Source organism: Eutrigla gurnardus (genome assembly GCF_963514095.1).
Source record: "Eutrigla gurnardus genome assembly, chromosome: 2".
Lineage (NCBI taxonomy): Eukaryota > Metazoa > Chordata > Actinopteri > Perciformes > Triglidae > Eutrigla > Eutrigla gurnardus.
Genome location: NC_139916.1, coordinates 14,369,689 through 14,397,479, shown reverse-complemented (window position 1 = coordinate 14,397,479; position 27,791 = coordinate 14,369,689). Strand labels below are relative to the sequence as shown.

Here is a 27,791-nt window from a genome sequence, read left to right as displayed (position 1 = left end):
GGCAAGAAGACAGAAAACTGTCGAACAAGATGGATAACCCTTCACCTGGGAATGTGGAAACAACCATGTTGGGCAGCCAGACTTGCTGCTGTGAGAGATAACTGTTAATAAGAGACACTAGAGAGGAGATGTGCCCTGACAAGAGTGGAATCTTCTGTTTTTTAGGAGCCACAAGTGAGGCGACATTATTGATGAAAGGAGACTGAACTCAAGCCAAGGTGGAATTGAATGTGTCGCAGGCAGTATAAAATCAAGATCTGATTTAGAAGAGAAAAGATATTAATGAAGAAGTAGAGGCGGATAGATTCAGAGTGAAATGGACGCCTGCATTTATATGTATGTAGGTGAGATTTGGGGTGTTTGGTGGCTCTCATCATCTTTGTGTTTATCACCTCATTGGGTTAGTATTTTGTTATATATTTGTAGAACACTGACATGCAGTTGCTACTATTTAACATTCATGTCTTGCCATTGTGTATCTTGTTTCAACAAGCTGTCCTTTAGATTTACAAGTTAAAACATCCACTACCTATTTTAATGTGCACTTTTCCACATGAACATTTAGCACAAAAATATAAATCCTTGTTATAAATCTCAAGAATTCCCTGTAATTCTCAGTGGTCCCCATTTTATTGCCTTCCACATATAGCATCCTGAGGAGAAGAGTCCTGATTGTTGTAATTTCTTGCCTAGTTGTCTCCATAGTGCCTCCAGACACCTTTGAGAGTGACTTGTGTAATATTTCCCCTGTGTACTCCGTCCCCAGAGACTAAATCCCAGGAAATGATGTTTCCTTCACACACTTTTTATGTCTGTGACATTGATCATCTGCCAGGAGCCTGTTCTCCGCAGGGAAGGATGTGTTCTCCTTGGGGTACTGAAACATTTGATATGGAAGAGGACACTCACTTTTGAATCCCTCGCTCTACTTTACCAGCTGAAGAAGGTTTTTCCTTTATCAGCTTGTACAGAAGCACAGTCAAGAACTGTAATCCCCTTTCCATGCTCACCTATTGAATATCTTAAAGATGCTCACGTTGTGCACTGTTTTGGCTTTTAAAATATTGCTTTTCCTTGTTAATAAGAAACTTTGTTGGCTTGCTTGCCTTGAACTTGGTTAGGTGCTAAATTTACTTTTTGTTCTTATTTCTTTTATCGAAAAGCAACGCAAAATGCTAAGGGGAAAAGGCTGTGCTCTGGCCATGGTGAGGTACCCCTCGTGGGAATGCAGTCATGTGATTGGCTGAAAACTAGGGAGGCATCTGATTGGCTACAGAGAGTTCCTTGTTGAAAAATCCACACACAAATACAGACCAGTTCACACACAAATGCAAACAAGTTCACAAATGAAAAGTGTCTTGTAAATTCAAGTTTAACATACAAATACATTTTTGATGAAAATTGCAACAACAACAAAATAATTCATATATTTATGGATTTAAGGGCTGCACGGTGGTGTAGTGGGTAGCACTGTCGCCTCACAGCAAGAGGGTGCCGGGTTCGGTTCCCGGGTCGGGCCCTTCTGTGTGGAGTTTGCATGTTCTCCCCGTGTAAGCGTGGGTTCTCTCCGGGTTCTCCGGCTTCCTCCCACAGTCCAAAGACATGCAGGATGGGGATAGGTTAAGTGATGACTCTAAATTGCCCGTAGGTATGAATGTGAGCGTGAATGGTTGTTTGTCTCTACATGTCGGCCCTGTGATAGACTGGCGTCCTGTCCAGGGTGTACCCTGCCTTCACCCAATGATAGCTGGGATCGGCTCCAGTTTCCTTCAATCAATCAACCTTCAATCAATCAACCAATCAAATGTACAAACAGAGCACATTTAATAACGACCCCTCTAGAGCAAAGACATGTACAAACCAGCGCAGGTAGCTAAAATCACACATAATTAAACACTGACATAATCATCAATGCTCACAGCAGGAATTCAAGGTAACTGGTTCTGTGGGCGTCTGCCTTTTACAAATTTAAATTCTTAAAGCTGCTTAACAATAAAAGCCCCCCCACCAGTTCAATGTGTATAGAGAAGGATGAAATGTATAATTTGCAGTAACTTAACACAACTCGCTCAGTAAACAGGACTGATATCTGAAAGTATGCACATTAACGTAGGAGTGCAACTAAACTTCAAAACTCAGCAGATCAGTTAAAGTTATAAATGGTCCTTCTGAACCACAAAAGTATTTGGATGTTGTGGGTTTGCAGTATGTATTTGTATTTACAGCTTGGTTTGATTTAAAAGGTGCAAAACTGTGCCCATGAAAGTAGTAATTATGGCATTTGGCTTCATCCACATCCTTGTTGCCCTTTAGGCTTTGATGAAAAATGCAACAGATTCTAAAGATATTTATTTTTGTCAATTCAAATTATTTTCTTCTGTGCTCTGAGCAACAAACTCGGCATGTGCTGCAATTTCTGAATTTGTCTGGGCCATTAAGAAGAAACAATTTGGGATTTGCAAACATCAACTCAGGTTAATTTCCCAATAGCAACAGGAATGCTATAGTTCAAAATGACTTCAAAGGCTGAGCAGGCATTTTTTCAAGAATTAAAGTGAAACTTTAACATTGTCCCAGTACCTACTGAGAATCCCTGACCCTATAGACTCATTAAAGTGTAAGAAGTTTCATTGCTCCACAGTATCCTTGTGACTGACCTGCCCGACCTCAGGTATCATTTTGTTCTAATTCAACCAGCGTATTTTCGATGTGTACTTAAATTCCTGCAGTTTTCTGTGACAGGTGTCAGAGAAAACAGGTCGGATTAGGTGGGAAATGTGAAATGCCGCTGTTTATTCTTGCCGAGTGCACTGCCAATTTTGTCTCCACCGGGATAGTGCAGGTACATCATGTAAATTATGTTATCGCCATGAGATCTTCCTCTCAGCATTACCATTTTGTGTAGAAATTGTGTTGTGTTTTACGATAAAGTTAAACTTTTATTTAAAGGTTCATAAAACAAGATTGGTCAACAAAACAAGGCGAAAATCAGATACGAACACACACAGAGGGAGAGGGATCTCATTCTCTGTTCAGATAGACATACATCTACGTAGCAAATAGCTATAATGCTCTGAATGATGTACATTGCTCCTTTTAAGTATAATTAATGAATATTATAATTAATAATAATTAACCGTACTGTTCACATTGCTTATCAAACAAATTAACTTCACCAACTTTCAGAGGAGGCAAGGAAAGTAAAAACATAAAAAGTTGTTTTAAATTAATCATCAAGGAATGGAAATAGTTTTACAGATTTTATCATATTTTTTGACAATTTAATTTTATGCTTTTTGGAAAAATCTTTGAAAGATAACAATAATGCAATTTGACACCTCAAAATCCCATTCAAGCAAGAAATCAATCCATCGAACCATACCATATAGATAGAGGTTGCGTAACTCATTCTCTTAACAATTTGACTCTGAAAGACGCAATTGCAGATTCCAACCCCTATTTGCAAAATCCTTGACTAATTGTGATCTGCGTAAGTAATGAGTTTAGTTCTATCCTATGAAATTAAACATTTTGAGTTATATCTCTCCCTACATGTTACCCCTGCAGCATATAATCTGCAGCAGGCATGTGAGGTTCCTTTAGAGATGATACTGCACCTTTCTGTCTATCTATATATATATATATATATACGTATTCTAGTCCTGCTCAACGTTTTAAGTGTCCTGAGATGACTTCTGTTGTGATATGACACTATAAATAAATAAAATTGATTTATAAAAATTGAAAATATGAAAAAGTATGCATTAAAATAACATTTCAGCTGTGACATAATTACTCTGATAACTTTTGGGTTACACTCTCAATGTATTTGCAGCCTTTAATTTAAAATTCAATTAACTCATGCATGGTGCTGAAGATCTACTACATCTTACATGCTTGTTGTTTGTATACACTACACTGAATTTGGTTTTGTCACTCTGCTCGTGCCACTGTGTGACATAGCCTAGATGTTTCATGTTGTTGTGTGGTTGTGTGGGAGGACTGAATTCTGCTGGTGTGACATTTTTATCCTATTATATAATTAGTCTTTATAGTGTGTGTGTGTGTGTGTGTGTGTGTGTGTGTGTGCTGTTGTTGGATAATATCACAAGCATACATCTGTGAGCAGTGGCGGAAACCACGTGAGTCACTGCAAGGGCAAAGGTAATTCTACTACCAAATCCATGCTCTTAGAAAAATGTGCCAGAAAGTAATAATGTAATCATTAATATTGTGTATTTTCAGAATATAGGGTATTAAAAATGTGGTTCATAATCCTAAACTTCTTTCAGCCATGAAATAGGATTCTGGTACATAGAATATATAAGCACATCTCCAGTAGACCTCCATAATTCCTGCCAAGTAATGTCGGATTATTGGTTTAATAGGGAGTGCTGTAACAAAGCAGGGTTTTCATTTTATTAGTCATTTACCCTCTGCTTGAACGTACATCAGTGCACTTTGTTTGGCTGAAAGGCAAACCTGCATACTTTGACACATGACAACACATGCTGTTTCCTCTCAGGCCCTTCACAAGCATATGCTGGCCAAATAACATACATGGTCCAATTAGTATACAGTCCCTGGGCTTTCCCCAGCAAGACACATTTATCTTGACATGGAACATGCCTGGAAATACCCGTACAAAATTAGTAATCAGAAATGTGTGAAATATGACAAGAACAGTATATAGCTAACAGATTTGAGAATAAAAAAATGATTTTATTAAAAAAATTATCTTCCTCTTGCACACACAGGCTTCACATATTATTAGGTGCAAATGTCCCTGGAAAACACTATTTTATACTGAGCGGATTATCTCGGAACAGATCTAAACCAAATACTCATAAACCAAACACACACACACACACACACACACTTGGCCAGCTGCCCCACCCTCCCTGCATCATGTGTGAAGCAGATTTGTCCTCTCCTGCCAGAACTAAGTCCAATGCTGTTGTGGCTGCATCATGAAAGAAATATCTTTCTATCATGTTTCCTGTTGCTTACTTGTTCTACATTTACCAGAACATTTATTCTACATATTAGACAGTTTTGAATAAACTCAAAATGTAGACATGCCATGAGCATGTGATCGTGATCTGGATAAGTAAAAATGCATGCCGATGTAAGGCATAAATGCATGTGTGATCGGATTAGGCAGACCACATCTGGAGGTGGCACGATTACAATGTGGACAGAATTAAGATAATGAAAATGTTTATTAATGCCAGGTGTAAATGCAGAGTCCAGTGCATCTGATTTCATGTATCTAGGGGTGTGCATCTTTGGCTTCACAGCGATTCGATTCGATTAACGCAGCAGGTGCAGGGTATCAAAAGAGAAGACATGCCTCTGTGATTAGAGTAAAGTCACGAGGCTATGTCTGCCTTACAGAGTACAATTATGGGGTTTGCTGCACGAAAGAAGTGCAAAAAGAAAAGGCTAGTCATTTTCATATTTGGTATTCTATTGTGGAAGAACATGTTTCCACATATGTCCTGTCCCAGGGAACCAGGGCATCTGCACTTCTTGTTGGTGATCATTCATTTAATTTATTGTATTTTTTTGTGATTGGTCTTTAACATGCACATGATTACTGTGTGCTATCAGCCAATGCTGTAGATGCATGTCACATTTATTTAACAGCAATGGTTTACTATCGTAAGCAAAAAAATTAAGAGGTTGCTGAGGGCAAATGTAAGCTATACCTCCCTTTATTCAGCTCTAAATATAAGTGGCTTGTACAGCTCATTAACCGTGGCAATTATGTGACATCAAATAACTTGCTGTGTGGATAAATACAACATCCATAGCTTTAGAAGTATATGGTGCCCAATTATGTAACCTCAATTAATGGTTTAGTGTTTTTCAGATGGTAGAAGACAGCCTGTAGCCACATGCACAGTATATAGTTAGAGAACTATTGTCTTAAGTCATTAATGCTATTAATAATGAGGATACTGCACTCAAACAGGCTCCACCAGGTCATTATATCTGAGTTAAGCAAGGAACACTGTGGAAAATGACTTGCACACTGAATGCCTGCCATACAATGAACACTATCTACACCCATATACCACTATTCTGTCAGGCTGCAGCTTATTCCAACAGGGCCAGATAAAACATCGTCCAGATAAAACATAATTTATACAATCTAGTGTGCCTGCTGTGAAAAATAATGTTTACTTTTGTCCGTGTCTCTCGTCCATCACTTTAATCTTATTGTTTGTGCATTTCCTTAAATATCGCTGTTCATGTCTTAGTTCGAACTTTGAAATTCAAGCAAAAACATCACAATAACATACACCTGTGTTTTGTTGCACACAGTAATGTACACAATTCATGAGCAGCTCTTCCACCTTCATCTTTGTCATTTTTCTTAATTTCAAGATCAAACTTATGTGGAAAGATATTGAGTAACTATAGAATTAATCACTCATCTTCAGTTGGTCGATGATCAGCTGCTTGTGCTGTTCAAATCTAAAATATATATATTTTATACTACGAAAAACGTAAGTGGACTCTTACAGCAGGAACCGACAGTCTCATTGTTGCTTTTAAAGTTGATTTGAGTAATACGCATTATCTGCTGAACAATGTGTTGGGGAGAAGAATCAGATTAATTGAAAATGATCATTAAATCATCATTATTGATCATTGAAAACTCAAACGAAATAACCTCAAATGTGAAATCTTTAAATTTGATGACTCCTTGGGTATGCGTAAAAATAATTGCTTAATTGAAAATGCTGATTTTTTTTTTAACTGGACAGACTAACGAGACTAACTTTGGATCCGCAGGATCTTTCCTTTAACTTTACTCCTAAATTAAGACTATGGGTTTTGTATCTCTCCCATGTGCTCTCCACTGAGTTTGCAGTAAACTGTCAGGATGAGTTACACATTTTACATTTGGACTCAGTGGGCCACGTTTTTTTTATTTTAGCCTCCTAGTTTGACGTCATCACCCACCAAAACATCCAAATGTCAACATCTGCTCTCGGAGGTTTGGAAATGTTGGTTGCACATTGTACTCGGAGAGAGGCCAGAGGTATTTCTGACTCTCAGCAAGGAGGCCACCATCTCAAAATGTTTAAATTGCGATTTTTGGAATGTCCAGACACCACAGGCAAAAACATTGTTTTTCATGCATTTGTCAATTTTTAGAGTTTGGGAAATGTTGCTTCCATAATGTGTCTTCTTCCAGATGGGTGGAAAGAAAACAACAACACATTATCATTTAGGTGTTTTTTTTTTTTTTTTTTTTTTTTACTATATATGATCTATTTGTATCTGTAGATGTCTCCCAACAAAAGTCCCATGATAATGGCTCAAAAAAATTACAACTTGTAATTTTGCACATGCATTTTTTGTGTATATACATGTTTTAAATTCCTGGACTGAAGTTGAACACAGTCAAGAAAGTTTAAAAAAATACATTTTAATTTTACAAGTTAAGTCATAGTGGCCATGCAATGGTTATATGAGCTTAATAAGAGTTTTTTTTGCTAAACAGGATTATATGTTGTGGGAACTGAATGGGAGGCTGGTATATGGTGTTATATGCTCCGACAAGCACTACGATTCATTCCACTTCGGACAGGAAAAATATATTTTTTTTGTGACGCAAATTAAAGCAAATTGCATCTTTTTAACCCTCACGATATGTATTGTGGAAAAAATAGATGAATATTCACTCGATTCAAATAATTATGAAACTGTGACAGGTCTACTTAGACTGTAGATAATTAATGGGAAACATTTGATTACTTATGGAAAATGAGAACTGAGGGAGTTCTCTATTTCTATCAAACAGTTAATTTGCTGACATTTCACATCCGACAATGAGGCTATTGCTTATGGTTGTGCACATTACAATGTTGATGCTGAAACGATATATCATGCAGCCTAAAAGCTAGGTCTATTTTGCATTATAAACATACTTATAATACATTATAATCTGCTTATAACACTGTATAATTATATTAAGAAGCACTATTAATTACAGTTGTACACTTTTGCTTTAAGTGAAGTAAATGTATATAATGTATACAATGTTTTTTTACAATGTTTTGTGTGTTTTGTGGATTTAATCGTTTATTTTTTAATTTACTTAAAGCAAATGTTGACTACTTACAATAACACAACCACATTAAAATGCATTATAGTGATTAAAATGAATTATAAAATGATTATTATGTATAACCACCAAGTATTATATAATTATAACATAGATCCTTGCAAAAATAAATTCTTTATAATGTGTTATGATTATTGTTATAAAATGTATGAGTGCTTATAACTATAATTATACAGGGCTAAAAGCAGATTGTAACATGGCAGTGAAAGTGTTGCCAATAAACGTCCACCCTGTAGGAGGTAAAAAATTAGCAATCTTTATCCACTTAATGTGGCATGTAGGCACAGGATTTTGCTCTGAGGCAAGCCCTTTGTTTCTGCTATTTGACACCAGTGCTTCGTTGTAACCAATGGTCTTCCCCCTTCTCTGTCAGGTGGCATCCCCTTTGTCCTGACCGGGGAACTGTTTGAACAGTCCTACCGACCTGCCGCCTTCATGATTGCTGGGACAGTAAACTGGCTGTGCAACTTTGCTGTGGGCCTCCTGTTCCCATTCATTCAAGTGAGTTACCTCCTCTTAATGGTTGCATGTGTACACATTGTATTATGGTGTGGGTCCAGTTTTGGAGCTCAGACAGTTTAGGGTTTCAATCTCAGCAGAGATGAGCGATGCTTTTCTAAAAGAAAGCATAAAACTCTCACACACACACACACACACACACACACACACACAGCAAGTCATGAACTGATATACCAAACTAACACCAACTACATTTGCCACTTCAGCCTCTGGCAATCTATTAACATTGTCAGCCCCTCATTAATCCCTGCAGTGGCTGCCTGTCACACCATGTTGTCGAGTGGTTGCTCTGCACATCCACCTTCTTGCTTGACTCTCACATACCATTATGTATTCATATGCTGATTATATGCTGCTACTGAGCTCTAATGGTTGTCCTTGGAAGGATGAGTTACTACTGAACAAGGTTTTCAAAATTGACTTAATGATCAGAGTGTTTCCGACTGAACATGCACAGTGCTGTTTCTTCTTCATCTTCATCAAATGAATAGCACAACTGGATTATATAAACAAGCTATTACAGATGTTCTTCACTGAATCATGCTTGTTAACCTGTAATGGGAATGCACATTATTTTAAATTCAGACCTGACATATCAATATGAGATATGGAAATACTGCTTCCTTTACTTTGAGCCAGTGTGATGTTCCCTCCAACCTCAGCCATATGTTACCTCAACATTAAGTTCCCTCAACCCTAGGTTCCCTCAGCTCTATGTTTCCTCAGCCATGTTCCCCAGCACTATGTTCCCTCAGACCTATGTTCCCTTAATCCTGTGTTCCCTCATCCCTGTGTTACCTTAACCTTATGTTCTCTCAGGCTTATGTTCCCTCAAACTTATGTTCTCACAGCTGTATGTTCCCTCATACCGATGTTCCCTCAGCCCTATGTTCCCTCAACCCAATGGTCCAATAGAAGATACAATCTGGCGTACTTACATCTCATACAACCCTAACCCTTTCATATAAATTAGGAACATAGGGTTGAGGGAACATCGGGATGACCCCAGTGTGATCACTGGGCTGGCAAAGCAGAGGAACAGTAGCTCAGCCACAAAAAGTGTTCTGACAGGCATTTGCTGCTGTCACTCGCTCATCTGTCAGAGTGCCCAGCAGAGCCTTGTTCAGGATGGTCTTGGCTTGACTTGACTTGACTTATCACGCCGACGAGAGCTGCAGGTGTCTGAGGGGGCGGGCTCTAACAGAGATGGAAGCCAAACGCCGTCAAGTCGGACAACAAAGTCAACGTGACTATGGTGCTCAAGCGATAGAACACAGCAGCAAACCAAAGAGGATATTTTTTATATATATATATATACATACACACACACACACATATATACATATATATATATATATATATATATATATATATATATATACACACACACACACACGCAAGGCAACATGTGGAAGGCATTCTTTTTTACAGTATATTTGTATTATCATTCTATGTTTGTATTAACCAGACCTCACAAATAAATAGGCCTACTCACAGCACAATGCACAGAACTTTAGATCAAGCCATGAGATCAAAGCGACCAAAATAAAAAGGCAAATCATTTCACCACAAGGTGGCCGCCGAGTGCGGACCTGAACACACGTCATTGAACTTTTAACCAATAGAGAGCCACTCCGCATAGCGGAGGTGTGGACAAGCCGGTTGCAGCCGTAGTAGACTGCGCTGCCAGGCGCTGCAAGAAGCGGCTCTTAAAAACTTGTTCCCGCGATGTTTTGGGTCACGTGATATGGTCGCGACCCTGTGACGTCTTTGCAGTCGGCTGCTAAGTCGGACACAAATTCTAGCCATCATGCATCGCTTTCAACCCACAATACATCACGTTAGGTAGCGCGCTGCAGGCGGCTACATCAAGTCGAATTCCCCTACTGACTCTGTTGTGCTGCTGAAAGCAAGGTATTATGGGTAAAACGTGATAGGGGAGCTGAAAATAAAGTTGTAGACACAGAAGCACTTTCAGTGTAGTTTTTGGTTACTATTAAAATAATAGAATTTGTGTTTATTTTGGTTTCAATTGGTAAGTGTTCAGGTGTTTTTCAGCCAGTACAGAGATAGATACCTTTATATTTTGTAATGTGGACAGAACCCATGACCATATCATCAAAAAGAAAGAAAGAAACTTTCAAGCTGAAGTAAACTGTGCAATGAAAATCAGTGATACGGAGGTTAAGGTGGAAGTGCGTCTGATTTTTTGCCTTCCATTGTGGAATCCTATAATGCTCCCTTTCTGGTATTAAATTGCTAAAATAAGCATCTTTGAAGTGCTTTCTATGGGACCCGAGGGATATATCCACCTTAAGGAGGGCAAATGGGTTTTTTAGGAGTATAATAAACAAATACAACATTTTTAGACTGAAGAGTCTAAGGCCTGACACAAATGTTTTTCAGGGATACAGCAGAATCCTCTTTCAACTTCTAAAACCTGACTGCTGCTCCAGGCGGCTCCACATCACTGCCTCCTCTCACTTTACCTCCTCTGTTTCTTTCACCCTGTGCCTGTTCTCTCTGCTTTTGGCCTTACAGCTTATGTTATCTTTATCTGAATCTTACACTTTCATTATTATGCCTTTCACTTTAGTGTTTTTCACTTTCTTTACTGAAGCCCCTTCCTGAGAACATATGGGGCCCTAGTTTCGTAGACCAGGCGCAGTCAGCTTTCAGCGCACCTGCGCCGCGCCGACGGGGTGTGTCCGCCTGGACTTTGCAAGTTTCGTGCACCGCGCAGGCTCGCGCAGGCACACCTCCCGTCTCGCCCACCGGCGCAAGTGGGAAAGAGGGAGGAGAAGAAGGCGTGAGTGGGAGACGAGGAGAAGACGAGGCGTGGACTGGGATTAATACAGCCGATTCAGATCTTCACCAATCAAATGAGCTCCTCTCCTCTCCTTTAATGCGTTAGGGGAGGTTCAGTGTAAGTTCCGTCACTTGACAACCCGATGACAGAAGCAGCGCCGGCGTTCCCACAACGCTCATCACACGCTGTGCGCGCGTATCATAATAATAAAAATGCCCATATTATAAAAAACAGGAGAGAGAGAGGGAGATGTTTTGGTCCGAGAGGCTGAGTTTCTGTTACGCGTGCCATCCGCCTTTGATCTGACGTCAGATGTGACGGGACAATCTATATAGATATAAATTCACGTGTTGATTCAATGAGTTGCATTAAATAGTGTTTGTTGTGATTATTTATTGCATTTAAATGTGCCTGGAACTGTGGAAACCTGCCTGTGAGGTCTCGGTGACGTGTACGCACTGCGCGCCGGTCCGCCAAACTTCCGATCCGCCAGCTGTGATTCGCATTGAATCAATGGACTTTATTTACGCCTTGCGCCTTGCGCCGAAAGTAGACCAGGTCGGAGCTGGCGAGCTTTCAGCGCAGTCTCGGCGAGGCTTTTTGCCACGAAACTTCCGCTACGCCAAGCTGAATCTGTGACGCCTCCCCCTGCTGCGCCGCCACACCCATCTTGGCGCAGGCAATCTACCAAACTGCCAAACTGACGGTGCGCAAGGCTGCGCGGGTCGAAACTTGCACTGCGCCGGCTGCGCCACCCTGCGCCGCCCTGCGCTGGTCTACGAAACTAGGGCCCATGGTGTTGCTGTTCAAGGATTCTGATACATTGGTACCTTGGATTGGTTGGATTGGTTGTGTATTGTTTCAAATTCAAGTTAAATTCTGCCTCATGCACAGCAATGACAGTGAAGCAGTTGTTGAAATACAATCCTTGTTCTCAGGCTCCCCCCAAAAATGCTGCTACAAAATGTATGAAAGAAAAACAGGCAAGTAAAAATGACACATAAAACAGTGCAGAGGATCGTATGTAGGAATAAAATATAACATACAATAAAACAAAGTTTAAAATAGAATATAATACTGTGGTAGACTGGTGTACATTAGATAAACTGAATAAACAAATACATTTAGATGTATGCAGGTATAAACAGGTAGTAACATAAAGGTAAATTGTTTACTGGTATGGTGTGGGTGAAGTGTGAAGTGCTGAGTTCAAGTGCTCAAGAGTTCAGCAGTCTTATGGCGAGTGGATGAAGCTGTCTCTGAGCCTGATGGTACACGCCTGAAGGCTGCGGTAATGTCAGCAGGCACAGTTTGTGGCTGGAGTGATCGGCTTTGATGACTCTATTTGCTGCACCGCTAGGTGTAAAGGTTTTCACTTTTCATTCAGACAGTTCACTCCCAGTTTACTCCATAGTGCACTATAACTGTCCTCTGATTTATTCTATTATTGAGAGGTTTCTGCTCTATTTCGTGCATTAAAAAATCCCACAGCGGAGCAAATATTAAGAAGTAACCCGAATGCTTTGAAGTATCGCCTGTTGCTGTGGTAATTGACACCCAGTCAATTATCAAATGCATTATTTTTTTCTTAGTTTTACATTTTTTTATTTTTTAAAAACAATAATCCCAAATAACCCATGAAATAAAGAAAAGTAATCCCACATTAGTTATAATCATAAACAGATGCTGTTGTTTTGTGTAGAGAATGTGGGTGTTGTTTTGGCAGTGTGGAGTACGTCTATTATTTCTTCATTTGTTTATTGGCCTTCACATGAGCAAATTCGTTTTATAATGGTTTATCCTTGACGTCAGATTTTTGTCCTCATCTCATTAGAAAATAATAGCAAAGTGCAGTAGAGTGTAAGTAAATAATAACTGCAAGTTTAGATAGTTTGACAGCTTGATGTTGTTCTCCCCCTCCCACCGCTGTTTTAATGCGCAGGCTGACCGGGCTTCAAGCCCGATGGCTGGACAACTTAAAAGAGCCCTGGAGGCTTGAGGGGAAGAAATAAAAAGAAATGAATATAGCTTACTCCGAACTAAAAGAAAATGGTACAGAGGACCAGGGCCGGCTCTTGGCATAGGCGATATAGGCGGTCGCCTAGAGCGCCATCTGCTGGAGGGGCGCCTCGTGGCAAAAAAAAAAAAAAAAAAAAAAAAAATTAAAACAATGAAAATAAAAATGATTTTCTATTCCCAGTCGCCCTCATTTTTTGCTGTTTGCTGTTGTTGTTCAAATTAAACATGTGTGATTGTTCATTTGGCTGGTGTAATTCGTGTGTGTGTGCGTGTGCGTGTGTGTGTGTGGGGGGGGGGCACCGGAGAGCAATCTCGCCTAGGGCACAAAATTAGGTAGAGCCGGCCCTGCAGAGGACTCTGTGCTACCGGCTACCATATACAGTATATTTATATAGAGAGAGATATTAGAGAAGATATCTTTAATTAGGGCATATTTACTGAAAAGAGCTGGTGTCAACACAGTGATGTCAGTGATTGAAAATGTATTTATCAGGAAATAATAATAATGAGTGTCAGTGTAATTATCATTGACTACAATAGCTGAAGAGGGTACAAACTTGTCTGAAATGTAAGTTTGATGTTACGATGTTTTCTTGAAGTAGTCCTGTATCTGTGGGTGTCTCTCACAGTTGGTGGTGTCTGGTGCAGTTTTGTGTTGTTACATGCCAGACCCTTGGTGCCGTCTTCTTATCCAATTATTGCTCCCCTGGCTTCTCCTACCTTTCTGCAGAGAAAAGGAAATATCTGACTGCTTTATCCAAAGCACTTTGTAGTTTATTCATTGCCTCCTTGTAGTCTTATCAGTTAGAGTTCAATGCATGTGGAGTATAAAAATGACTAGAATCTGAAAAAAGTACAAAGTAAGGAACTGCTGCATTGTTGGAATTAATTCAGTGTCTATAGGAGATAGGGAAAGCTGCCCTCCCAACCTGACTATCCAGACAGGCAACCACCAAAAGCTTAAGTACCCCATATAATCTGCTTTTTACCTGATGGGCCGAATGTCCTGAATTAACACCCCCTTTAATGAGGCCAGTTATGTAGAATGGGATCTGTGACCCATGAGGACATTCACCCTTTTAAACCTATCAGCCAAACCAGTATCCTCTGCAAACCAGTAGGGGAGGGACTGAGCTTTTTCAGACCACGATCAGTGAGAGTAACACAAACACACTGGACAGACAGAAGCTCATTTACATTCCTCCTATGAAGATCATTTTGATTAGTGAAGCACTACCAGCTCTATTGACATGCATAGATGGAGGGAACTCCATCTATGCTTGTGTACAAGCACATCCCGGAAAGCTCTCTGGCAACTGGGAGACTAATACGATCTGCAGTTTGCCGGTCAAGGACAACACCAACAGCACGGCTTTCTTCAGAAATACCACTCTCTTTCTCAACATGATGTTAAGTGAGTGAACCCAACAACACCAATGTCGGACTTCAGATCAGTGACAGTGGGTTATGAAATATGATTCAGTGATGCCTCCCCCCACGTGGGTCAGCACATTTGTCATATCATGCAGAAAGAACAGCATCGGAACGATAATTTGCCTGCCGTTACACCAATTATAGATTTATGCCATTTTGTGCAGCAAGTGTAAATACATTGGATGATCTCCATGCAGCACCCTGATCCCTCACAAACAAGACCCAGGGCTCTAACCACAGAGTGAGAATGTTAAATTCATCTGTGTGCGAATGCAAAGCCTATCACTCTAGCTGGGAGAGGAGTCACACAGGAGTGTCTGGCCATGGCTGGAATAATGTTCTGCCGGACTGAGGGGCATTGATTGTTGGTTTGAGAGGAAAGGTTATCCACAGTGGCCTGCACCCACAGTATCTCTGCTGAACCTGGATAACAGCCTGTGGGTTCAGAGGAGCAGGTCTGCCCCCATGTTCCTGGAGATACTCTAAACCTGTGTTCCTGCTCTGGGAAGCTACCAGGGTGATTGGTTGTGATTGGTATCTTTCTAAATTATTTTCCCTCCGAATTTGGAAATTTAAATAAATTGACTCAAAATGTGTAAAGATCACAAAAATACAATTTAAAGCATTACAGCACAACCAGCGACTCATTTTCTCTCTTAATTTTCTATTGTTATTAAGCATGTTCTGAGCTATGCTTGTCACAGGATGACCTTGTTTTGGTGAACTGCTGTGGATAATGTCTGAATGTGGCAAGAAATTACTTTTGGATATAAATCGCACAAACAAACAAAGAGACTCACCTGTTCTTACCAGAGTGTGACAACTGTAATCCCGCTAGCTCAGCGGTGTCTCTTCATTGCTTAGCCCAGACTTAACTCTTTTTTTTAAATTTATGTTTTTATTAACCTTTATTTATACAGGTAAAATCTCATTGAGACCCAGGGTCTCATTTACAAGAGAGACCTGTTCCAGGTAGGCAGCAGCAAGCTCTGGAGTCATGTATGTCCAACCACAAAGAGGGCAGGGTATTTTCTGTAACAGTCGATTTTGAAATCCTGTTTGGATTCAGAGCCCCCCGGTTGACGACTGTGTAACCAACCATGCAAAGCTGTCCTGTTTGTTTCACAATCACAAAGTACCATGATTGATGACAGTTGTGCTGACTGCAGTGAGATTGCTCACCATAACACAAGTAGAACTTTGAAAAAATGATTTTGCATGAATAGTTCCTGTTATGCCTTTTATGTATTGTATGTGTGTTGCAGTCCCTTCACGCATTTACGCTATAATTCAATATCACATATATACTGCAAGTTTGTTTTTTTTATTGATGGAAATCAAAATCAACAGCTTTACTCTAAACTTCCCACTATTCCCAGGAGACGTTGAGGGGCTTGAAGTGCTGCCTCAGGAGAGAAACTCTTTTCTCTTTGTATTGAGCTACTGTAAATGAATGAGGCGAGCTGTGGAGAAGGATAGAAGATGAAGGGACTTTGTGTGATGTAAAGTGAAGGAACCGCTTACAACAAACAGCCTGGAGGCTTTGCCAGATCTGCACTAAGAATGTGTAGACAAGATAATGAGCCTGATTATGTGCATTTTTTCAGTTCAGGGTTTTATTGGACTGAAGAAGAAAGAAGAAGAAGAAATGCTTTTTTTTGCTAGGGGAAAAAGTACATCGTATTACTATATTTACTGTTAGGGGTGGGACGATACGGGTAACTCACGATTCGATACTGTGACGATATTTGGCCCACAATAACGATAATATCACGATACACGATATCTGCGATATTCGATATATTGCAAGAAATTTCATCAACGATATATCACGATATGTGACTGAAAAAGAAAAAATATGCATAAAAAATAAATTCCAAAACTTCGTACAATGTACAAATGAATAAACACTGTCCAGCTGGACACATTAAAGTGCATGAACATTAATAACATGTCTTATGTAAACCAGGACAGTGCTTTCTGATACTGAAAAGTCAGTAGCAACTTGTTTTATGTAAACTTGGGCCCGTTTTAGTTTAACAATAGCTAAACAAGATAAGAATAACATCAGAATTAAATGAAATATTGGGCACATTTCAGTATGCAACCAATTATGTGCAGAGTTATGTTCACCCATCCAGTACCTGGGAAGTCGGGCCTCATGCCCTCAGAGCTGGGTGAAAACCGCTTGGAGCTCACAGCAACACCGGGCAGCACACGGCTCCGGCAACGTGCCAAAGTCATACTGTCTGCCCGTAATTGCCCTCTGTGCCAACATTGTTCAGCTCTACTTTTTATAGAGGCAGAACTTTGCCCTTGGTCATAGTGTCCCACTTATCCCTCATTAAAGCTTAATGACATTTGACATTTCAATCTTTGTGAGCTGAAAATATATGGATATATGCTTGAATCCATGCCCTCTTAAACCTAAAATGTCCTCAAAATATTCAAGCACTTTTGCATTCTTTATTTTCAGAAAGAGCCCAGGAGCTGTTTTTAGCTGTTTATAGACAATAATGTACTGTTCATGAAAGATGCAGGTTGAGACATTTTTAGATTTATTGAAGAGAGATTTCATTCTTATTTAATGTAGTTTTTACACATAATGTCTATAGCATAAGTGTATGCCATACCACAAAAAATATAAGAAAATATCTCCATGTTATTAAGTTAACGATTGAATGACTACATACAGTAAGGGACCCAGATATTTTATTACATACCTGATTATAATTCCAGCTTTGGGAACAGTAGATTTCCACTTGAAAACATCAAAACATTGTCTGAGTGAAAATGAATGCAGAAAAACATTCATTTTGAGAGGAAGCACAGTGAATACCATTGATTCTACACGTTGAATCAGTTACGTGTCTACCTCGTAGTAAGTACACGCTAAGTATCTGCATGTAATTTACTGCATAATCAATACAGACGACATTATGCAATCGATAATGGATGAGAATTTATTGATAGCCTACTCGTGGGTGCATTCACCTTCATCTTAATCACACCGGATTATGGATATTAAATGAAGCCCAATATGTATCACCTATTGTTGTGCCTGTATCTTCTCTTTAACCACTCTCACTGCCAAGCGTTTGTTCAACTGAGAGGCCTTTGCCCTCTTGTGTGCCTTATCTGCATCTTACGTCTTGTATTGATTTTTTTTATGCAGATGCAGGCACAAGAATTGATGACGCACATTGGGCTTCCTTTAATATCACGGCCTGTCCATAATCCTGTTTCTCTGCGTCGAGACATAGGAGGCATACATGAGCATCCTGGCTGGTAAGGCAGGAATGAATGTGACCTCCAGTTAATGCAGTGGAATGCCGGCATTAAGCCCCAGGCGTTCATCAAGACGTTTGCAAGCAGGCTTCAGTTACAGTCACACTTTGCTGAGGATAAGCACAAATGACATGAGCAGGACGCAACCTTATTAAGTTCTGCAAACAGGAGCAGAAATTCATTAACATATCGCTGTGCTGTATCCAACAATAAAGCTAATGTGATGGAACTATACATGCAATTCTAATTAAGTTGTACTCCAGTACACCTTCTTCCATTACAGCGTGAAGGGATGACTGCACATGCACAGCTTTAACATTACAGCTCACATCATTAAATGGTATATTTTTACTGCTGTGGCTGACATATATCATATAGAAATGCAAAACCGTCATAAGTTCGTCACACTTTCTTGAACTACAGTTAAGATGTGATGATGGTGAACAAAACAATAAAATGTGTCACTGAGGTGAGGAAAGGGCTTACACAAGGTTGAGGGAGGCTGAGGGGAGCACAATGAGCACTTAAATCTAGTCCTGTACTTGTGATAGATCTGCAGCTCTTCTATTAGAAACACTATCCTCCCCACTGCAATCTCTTTTTTTAAATAGTTAAAAAATTATTGCAGGTTACTCTTACTGTAACTTGAAGGATGTGTTCATAGAGAGAAAGAAAGAAAGAAAGAGTTAGACAAAAGTCAGCGCAGAAGTTTGAGAGGAGAGTGAAAGAGTGAACCTTTGCTCGCGGCATGTTGGACGTTGCACTGACGTCGGGTTGACCTTCCCTGAAATGTTTTCTGCCTGTTGTCCCTGCGGCCCCTCCAGACAATCCTAATTTTGTCCTTTCAGCCAGCTGCACCCGTGTGTCATGTGTGGGAGAAAGTGAGTGACCTAAAATAGCTGAAAATGGCATATCAAAGCCACAGATAGTGATTTCTCAGAGGAGTAGTGGTTGCAGTTATTCTAGCAGGATCAATCGATTGTCAGAAACAATCAATGATTAACAGAAACATGGCAACAACAAAAATATATATAACAAGAAAACAGATCAGATCGCCAAGTGCAACAAATACCAGTACCAAATTGTTTGGGTTACCAATTTCCACAGGAGCTACGGGTGTGTTTGTTATCTTTGAGGCATTTACTGCTAGTGGTTCTGGAGCGTGTGATAATATTTGTGCTGATCACAGTGGACATGTACTAACAAAAGAGGAAATAAAGACCAGAAACCAATCTTAACAACGCAGCTTTTAAGCCAGTTTGAAAAAAGAATTAATATATGGATAAACAGATTACATTTTAGTTTGAAAAGATGTGTTTAGAATGAGAGCACAGCCCGATCCTCAGGTATCAACCATGGTGATCATTTGCTGCATCATGCTTTCAGATTTAGAGACGCTGATGGGAATTCATTTTGCAAGTTTTTGATCATAAACCAAAGTAGAGGATACATTGCTTTTCTGATCACATCACGGATGAACAGTTGTTGCAATTTATCCTTGAGGGCAGGCCTATTCAACTGGTGGCCCGCGGCCAAAATCCAGCCCGCCAATCAAAAATTAATGGAAGTCTTCCGGCAGCAGCACAGCATCTCTACCTCTCCTCTTACATGTGCACACGCATGCAGGAATGACAGTGAGGTACTACGGTTACGTGCACACTCTGTTTCTCTGTCGCTCAGAGACTTTCTGTAAATATACCATTCTTGATGCATACTTGGTTTTCATAGCAGCCTCGATCGAACTGATCAAGACTACTGTTTCTTGACTTCATCCAATCCAAAAGTTAAGGTGGTAGAATAGATGTTTATTATCCTATGTTTTGAAGAAAATCACAAATGAGCAAAAAGACAAAAAGCTGTTAGTTCATAGATAGATAGATGGATACGTACTTAATTGATCCCGAGGGAAATTTCAAGCATCCAGTAGCAGCTTAAGAACACACACCATGACAAACCACCATATATCACAACATTACAGACCTCATGTGTGGCGCAGCGCCACAGAATCAACACCGAGCGCCGATTGATTTCTTTGTGGCGGCCTGCCAGATTATCAACGTCGGCCGCCACATATTGATTTGATTTTTCAAACTATTCAAAATGGGTAAAATCTTATCTAAGTGTAGAGCTGCGCGCAGCGAATCAACCGCTCCCCCCGCTTTCGCTCTGACTCACTCTCTCTCTCGGACCCGCCTGTGGATAGCCCCTCCTCTCCGTGCACACTCAAAGCTCATACGCAGGAAAGATTGTTTTCCCGGCAGAGACGGCTGGCTGAATTCCCAAAAAGAATCAAACTTTAGGCTGTGGAGCAGTCACTTAAAGTGTAGCAATAGAGCACTGTATGTATATTTTCAGTTATTTGCCACAAAGTGTTGGCAATAGAGCACTGTATATTTTTCAGTTATTTGAATAAGTGTACCAATCGAGCACTAACTGTATATGCTTTGAATTGAAGTGAAACAATGGAGCTGTATATATTGTTCAGTTATCTGTCACAAAGTACTTGTCAATTAAAATATACAGTGGAGCACCTTATATACCCGGGGAGGGTACCGCCACAAATAGAATCTGATTCTGTGGGAAACACTGGACCTATATAAAAGACAATCTAAAAGCACACATATGAAATGCACATTAAATTACAAGTCCAGCAGCTCAGGGAACGGTGCAGTTAGTCTGTGTGTGTGTGTGTGTGTGTGTGTGGGTGTGTGTGTGTGTGTGTGTGCGTGTGTGTGCGTGTGTGTGTGTGTGTGTGTGCGTGTGTGTGTGTGAGATGCCAGAAAGGGGTCCAGTGGGACAGGACTCCGGCTCCCACTCACTTAGCTTTCGGAACATGTGGCCCACTGAACAATAGTTGAATAGAGCAAATTTCAAAAGGTCATAAATTGTATATTTTATTCCAAGTTGAAGCTGTCTGTTTGGGAAGAAGACCTACAATTAGTGTTAAAAGTTAGTGTTAAAGTTCCGCTATGCTTCAACAATTTCATAAATAAATTGACTACTTGGATATAATGGATATACAATGAAACTGGTGGTAATAGATGTCAGTAAGTTGAAGGTCAAGTGGAAGTGGAGCTGAATATGTAATCAGATGGACAATAGAGGCATGGAGAAATGGATTTGGAGAGGAAAGAAAGGAGCAGTGAGATAAGGTTGTCCGAAGCCAGGAAGAGTGGACAAGGCAGAGAGAGAGAGAAAGCGACACAGGGTTATTTTTAGCCACACAAGTGCCACAAATATTGCAGTGTTGGTTTTGCTGGTTATGGTTTCGCCTGGCCCACTTACTCCCAGGGACACACTGGATCACAGCAAAGACTCACTTGTTACTGACCGCTGTCTGACTCAAGTAGGACAACACACCACTTCATTTTCAGCATGGGTGACAAAATATTCAAAATCCTAACCCTGCAAAAACCCTTGGCTATCATACATTTTTAATAGTTACATTGTTTATTCAGTGTAATAAATGAGTAAATATACAACTTATAATGATAAGCTGCTATCACCCTACAGCCATGGACAGATAAGCATGTACTGTAAAATGTATTGTGAGCATTGTTATGGTCAAAGCCATAGATTTTTGGGGGGTTGCTGGAGAAAATGTTTGCAATCTGCCAAAAAAAAGGAAAGATGAAGAAATGCTGTTGAAGCTTCTGATGTTTTAACATGTCCCTCAACTGCTGTAGCCTTCACTTATTTTGACTTGTAAAAAGTTTGGACTGCATTTCCTCTGACCAGTAGCTCTGCCCCGTCTCTGTGTCGCCCTCGCTTAGAGACAGTTTTGCTCTGTCTGCGATTGTCTCTCGACTCCAGGACGCTTCCCACTGACAGCTCAGGGAAGCGGCTGTGAGCTTCACTTTATCAGAGGCGATGAAGTGGTGAGATTTATGCCTGATGATTTAGTTTCTGGGATGGAAGTGTGCGCAAAGCAGGAGGGATAACAAAGAGAATGCATTTTTACATGTATTTATTTATAGTATATCTAGGGCCCTACGTTTTATATTTTATATCCGTTAATTTGATGTTGAGCTGTTTTTTAACTAAATAATGTACTTCAGTAGAGAATAAAACAAAGCATTCCATCCTTTTGTTGAATAAAGCTCTCTAAATCTAGCTGTTAGGGTTGAATAACTCAGTTTCCCTCAACACGGGTCTTGTTTTGCGTTCTCATCAGCTGTAGCTCTTCAACAGGTCAGATATTCAGAAATTTAGCCTGTTAGATGATGCATCTGGTCTGTGTGAGTTGGTGTGTTTGTTTTAAGTTGACACACTGTCTGCAGCCCATTTTCACTGACTTAAAAAATCCACAAATACTATTTATACAGCTCCTTTCTTGGTTTCCATCACATAGGACTGTTGGAGGCAACATTGCTGGGATATGCATGTGGGATTGTTTGAGCTTTGATTGTTTTCATGTAAAAGACAGCCACGAGCTGTAAACCTTTGAAGGGCTTGTCCCTTTGGGTTGAAATGGAGATTAAATTGATTGATGAAAGAATCTCTCGATGGATGATCTATGGATTTCAGTGACATTCTGACTTGTTTTAATGCTGTTTCGCATTAATATTTAATTTCAATAACATTCCACCTCCAGATTCCATTTTCTTAAAATTCATCTTAAAATATATCAACCTTTTAAAACCCCACGAAATAATCTTGTTTTTAAAGGTCAGCAATGCTAAGTAATTAATGCATTACAGCTGAAATCGATTGATCAGTGTTGAGGGTCATTGTTGCATTTAATGAGCTTCTTCAGTTACTTTCTGATATTGTAATTGGCAGTTGGCCTACAGATGATTTATTGACACTGTGAAATATAGAGTGAGGCAATAAAAGCAGGCTCCTGTTGATGACATCTATAAAGACAAATGAGCCATGAAAACCCGGCCACACTCATTAGTACACTTGGTTTTTTTGCATTTGTATGAGTTTGGGTAACTATGTTCAATAACTATGATCCATAACTGTGATGCTAAATGATTGTATGTCTTCCCAGGTCATGCTCCAATACGACAACATTGGCATATAGTAATCCATTAAATCTTTAAACGGTCCATGGTGGACATTTGCAGATTAATCGTATGTACAGCTCAGTCTGTCATGCATTGATCTTGAGTGTTCCTCCCAGTGGGGGATTCCACACAATCTATAAAAGCTCACACACATGCAAATAAGTCCCCACTACCACAGCGCACAGTTAACACCGCCACGGATGATGACTCACAATTGCCCCAGAAACCAGTGACCGTGACAGTAATGCACAATGGACATTCTCTGGACGGGGACATTCAATGTCTGCATCAGATTTATAGCCACGCGGGTGTTAAAACATTCTCCTTTACCCCTGCCCTTGTGCTCTGTCCTATCCCATTCCGTCCTATGTTGCACTGTTCTGCCCTATGCCTTCTGGTCCTGTTCTGTTCAGTGCTGTAGTGTTCTCTCTTATGCCGTCCTGTCCAACATTGTTCTGTCCTATCCTCATCTTGTCCCCTTTAGTGGCCATCGTGTCCTATCCAGCTCGCTGGCAGCCTGCACTCTTCTTCTTATCTCTTTCCATTCTGGCCTGTCCCGCACTGATTTGTCCTATTCCATCCTGAGTCACACTCAGATGCTGTCCCGTCCTGTCCTGTCTGGTCCTTTCTTGCATTCCTGTGTGCTATTCTGTCCTAGATTGTCCCCTTGCACAATTTCGTCCTATCCCATTCCTTCCCTCACTGTCATATCATGCACTTATATATAGATATATCTCTATATATATCTTCTGTTTTGTTTTCTCTTCTTCTTCTCAAATCCTGCACAGTACCGGCCTATTCCATCTTGTCTTGCATTGTCCTATCCTAGACTGTCCCATTCTGTCATATCTGATTCAATCCTGTCCTAGACTGTCCTGTCCTACCCTGTCCCATCTTGTCCCATCCTTCCCAACCCGACTTGCATTGCTCTGTCCTAGACTGTGTCGCTCTGCACTGTTCAGTCCAGTCCTCCTGTCCTGTCATATCTTGTCACATCCTCTCCTATCCTGTTCTGTTTTATCCTGTCCAATCCTATCCTTACCTGTCCTAGATTGTCTGGTCCTATTCAACCAAATCCTGCACTGTTCTGCCCTGTCCCCTCCCTACTAAGAGTTTCCCATCACTGCAAGTGTTGCCCCTTCTCTTTACTTCACTTTGGGTGTAACGTGAACATGAAACACATGGAAAATATATAATTCACATTTGTATTTCACATTCATTCATTCATGTTTGTCTGCAGCCACTCAGTCCTCATGAGTCCTTATGTTCATGCGTAACTGTTTGTGTGTGAACCAAGCTGAACCCAGCTGAGCCACGCCAGCAGATCAAAGGCTTATCCCTGCGACAAAGATGGGTCCCTCTCATTCTTGTCAATCCACGGGGCTCATGAAAAATGCAATTAATGATAGACAGAGTGGACGCAGAAATGTCCTTTTTGTAACACGACTCATCTCATACGACAACTGGAAGACGAAAAGGCGACGTTTTCTGAGGAACTTGCTAACTTTGCGGATGAGCGTTGCGTCACAGGGGCAGCACGGAAACTGGGTCAGGGCCTTTCACGATGCTCTGTTTTTTTTGTAATGCTGTTATAAAATACACTCAAAAGAGGAAAACAGTGTCAGAGACTAACAGCAGTGATGATGTAACAGCTGAAATCAAAGCAGTAAGTAGTTCTTCATTGAGGTCATGGTTGTTTGGACACTGCATTTCTAATTCCAGTTACATAGCGTTACACTGAGTTCTGTCCCGTCATGAGCAAGGTATTATAGCTCAGTGACACACTGGTGAGGGTCAGTCAAGTCTGTCTCATGCAAAATCTCTCCCTTTCTCTTCATCTCTCTCTCTCTCTCTCTCTCTCTCTCTCTCTCTCTCTCTCTCTCTCTCTCTCTCACACACACACACACACACACACACACACACGGAAATAAACAAACCCTCTCTCCGACTCTAAATCTCCCTCTGGGTAATCAGTCAGTGTGTATTTTTAAATCTGTCACTAATCTCTATTATTGGCATAACACACTGGACAAGGTTGGCGTTCAGACTTATATTGTTCAAAAATCTGAAGCAGACATGCCCTCCTTGCGCATCCCTTCATACACAAGCCCGTGGGATCTTTTAAGTGAAACATTGTGGGGACGTCCCCAGCGTCACACACACACACACACACACACACAGATGACAAAACAGATGCCACAGGCGACATCTCTCTGGAGTTGGCAACAATTTAGGATGGCTGAAAAAAATGTCAGGATTTGGGGGGAGAACAGCAATCAGCAAATGGTTTAATGCTGAAATAGGAAGATCTAAATTAATTAAATGTAATATGTGCTGTCAGTTCATTTTACTCTTGAAGTTATTAAGTTATTTTTCCAGAAGTCTTTCCTAAAGTGTGTTTTGTCTTGTGTGTTTTCTGTTTGTGTAGGCGTCGTTGCAGTCCTTTGCCTTCCTGGTGTTTGTGGTGGTCTGCGTCTTTGGATCTATCTACATCTATTTGGTCCTCCCTGAGACCAAAAATAAAACATTCATGGACATCAGTAAGAGCTTTGCCAAGATTAACAATATCCCCGTCCCGTCCCCTGGCCATGAAATGGAGAAGGTTCTGTCCAGGTAACCTAATATGAATGGAAAAGTCGAAGACATCATGGAGATGGAGGATTCCTCGTAACAAACTACTGGGGGTAAAACAGCGCTGAAATATAAACCAAGTATTTGTTTGTTTGTACATATTTATTTAATGACTGTGGTCGATGAAAATTAAATCAATGTTTTTTTTCCAGTGCATTTTTGGTATGTTTTTTTATGAATTTTATGATCATATGTAATATACAGTATAAAATGATAATACATTGCAGAAACCCTAAATTGTTGGGGTCTTTCGGCATTTACAAAAAGGGATAAACGTGTGGTTGAACTGGCTTGTTTAAAACTGTTTCTATTAAACTTAAACTTGTTTTAACTGATTGTTTGGGGTCATTTGTGGATGTGAAAACACCCAAATATTATCACCTCATACATACCGGAATACAGATATGGCTGGCATGTTAGCAAACAATAGCTTATTTAAACGTCCAGAAGATACAGAAACATTAGCATTCATTGGCAATTATGTCCACCTGACAAATGTGAGTCCAATATTCACTCTCTTTTTTTGCTCTCCACCAACTCCACTGAAGGAAGTGTGATTACGATCCTCTTTCTTTTCTTGGACAGACCCGCCTTGTAAAGCTGATTGAGGCAGAGACGATTGGTTAAGTTTAGATGTTGACCTCGAGCATTTAGGGTCAGGATTAGTAAGTGAAGCCCAGCCAACCCAAGCACTTGACACTTGACAAGTAGTGGGATTTAATAACAAAGAAATGGGGGGAAATATCTGGTCGTTTAGCTGCTAAATACTTCAATTCACCAGGGAGTTGCTGGCGTCAGATGTTTGGTGGTGGGCAGGGAATATACAGTGATTGCTATGGCCAAAAAAGATTCCAATAAGAGCAGTGAGACCGAACCAGATCAATAAAGTTGTGAAGCAGAGAACTAAAACAATGACTTAAAGAAGCTAAAAGGCTCCGTAGATCTGAGAAAATCTGCATGGTTGGGTGATAACGTTCTGTGGGTTTGTAATTATGAGCAACACGTTTTACATTACCCATAGTCATTTGATCCATTGTTAATAAAGAATTATTTATCATAGCACCTTTGATGAAACACTTTTTTTTCCTGACCAGACCGAGGTGTGCCTGAACAACTGGAAGCTGATCATTATTATCTGCTTGTTCTCTGAAGCAGACAAGCTGTAGCAGCATGCAACATCATCTTGGTCAGATCGTCATCATCCAAATGTAGCTTCATATTGAGAGGGTTTGAGGAGAGACATATTGTGCGGGATTATAACCATAATGCCGATGTCTTGGTTGACTTCCCAATATGGACGACAGGAGAGAGAGAGAGAAAACCCACAGAGTGCAGTAAAGCTGACAGGGACAGTTTTATGGCGCCTCTCCAAATCCAATAGAAGTCAAGGCTACTTCCCACCAGATGGCCAGTGGAGGAGGTGATCTGAACAGGGGCAGACAAGCGTGGCATTGGCAGTCCACCCCACCGTCATACAGACACATATACACACTTGTGTGTGTCTGTGTGTGTGTTTGTCATGTGATGAAATTAGGTGTCCATTCAAATGGCATTGTTGAGGTATGGAAAGGGAGATAGGGAAATTCCAGATACATTCCTGATGATATTTGGTGAGCAAATATTACACAGATTACATTGTTCAACTGCCAAGCTTGCAGGGACGTGAGGAGAATATAATTGGAAGTGTTGTCTGTCATAACTCCGTTCCAGCATGTTACTCTCAGGGAGTTATACTCTCGTAGATGGTGAGTAATTGACGGAAGGACTTGCAGGTGGGAGAGTAATTCAGCTCAGAGCAGCAAAGACATATGTTTAATTATATGCACCGTAAATGCTATATGGATGACCGTTTGTCCAACCTCATACAATTATGCAAAGTAAGAAGTGTAAGGTGTTTAAAGCCTGCGTCCATTAGCTCTGACAAGTGTTCATTTAA

General features: G+C 40.4%; 1 protein-coding gene across 2 annotated transcripts in view; it reads left to right on the top strand.

The window, feature by feature from the left end:
• Window positions 1-26,154, top strand: part of slc2a9l2 (solute carrier family 2 member 9, like 2) — an 80,306-nt gene extending 54,152 nt beyond the window's left edge. For both annotated transcript variants that reach the window (XM_084022839.1, XM_084022840.1), the window contains exons 12-13: window positions 8,517-8,644; window positions 25,653-26,154. In XM_084022839.1, the coding sequence (XP_083878965.1) occupies window positions 8,517-8,644; window positions 25,653-25,841 (317 nt within the window). In that variant the 3' untranslated portion in view covers window positions 25,842-26,154. The remainder of the gene's footprint in view (window positions 1-8,516; window positions 8,645-25,652) is intronic.
• Window positions 26,155-27,791: the final 1,637 nt, after the last annotated feature.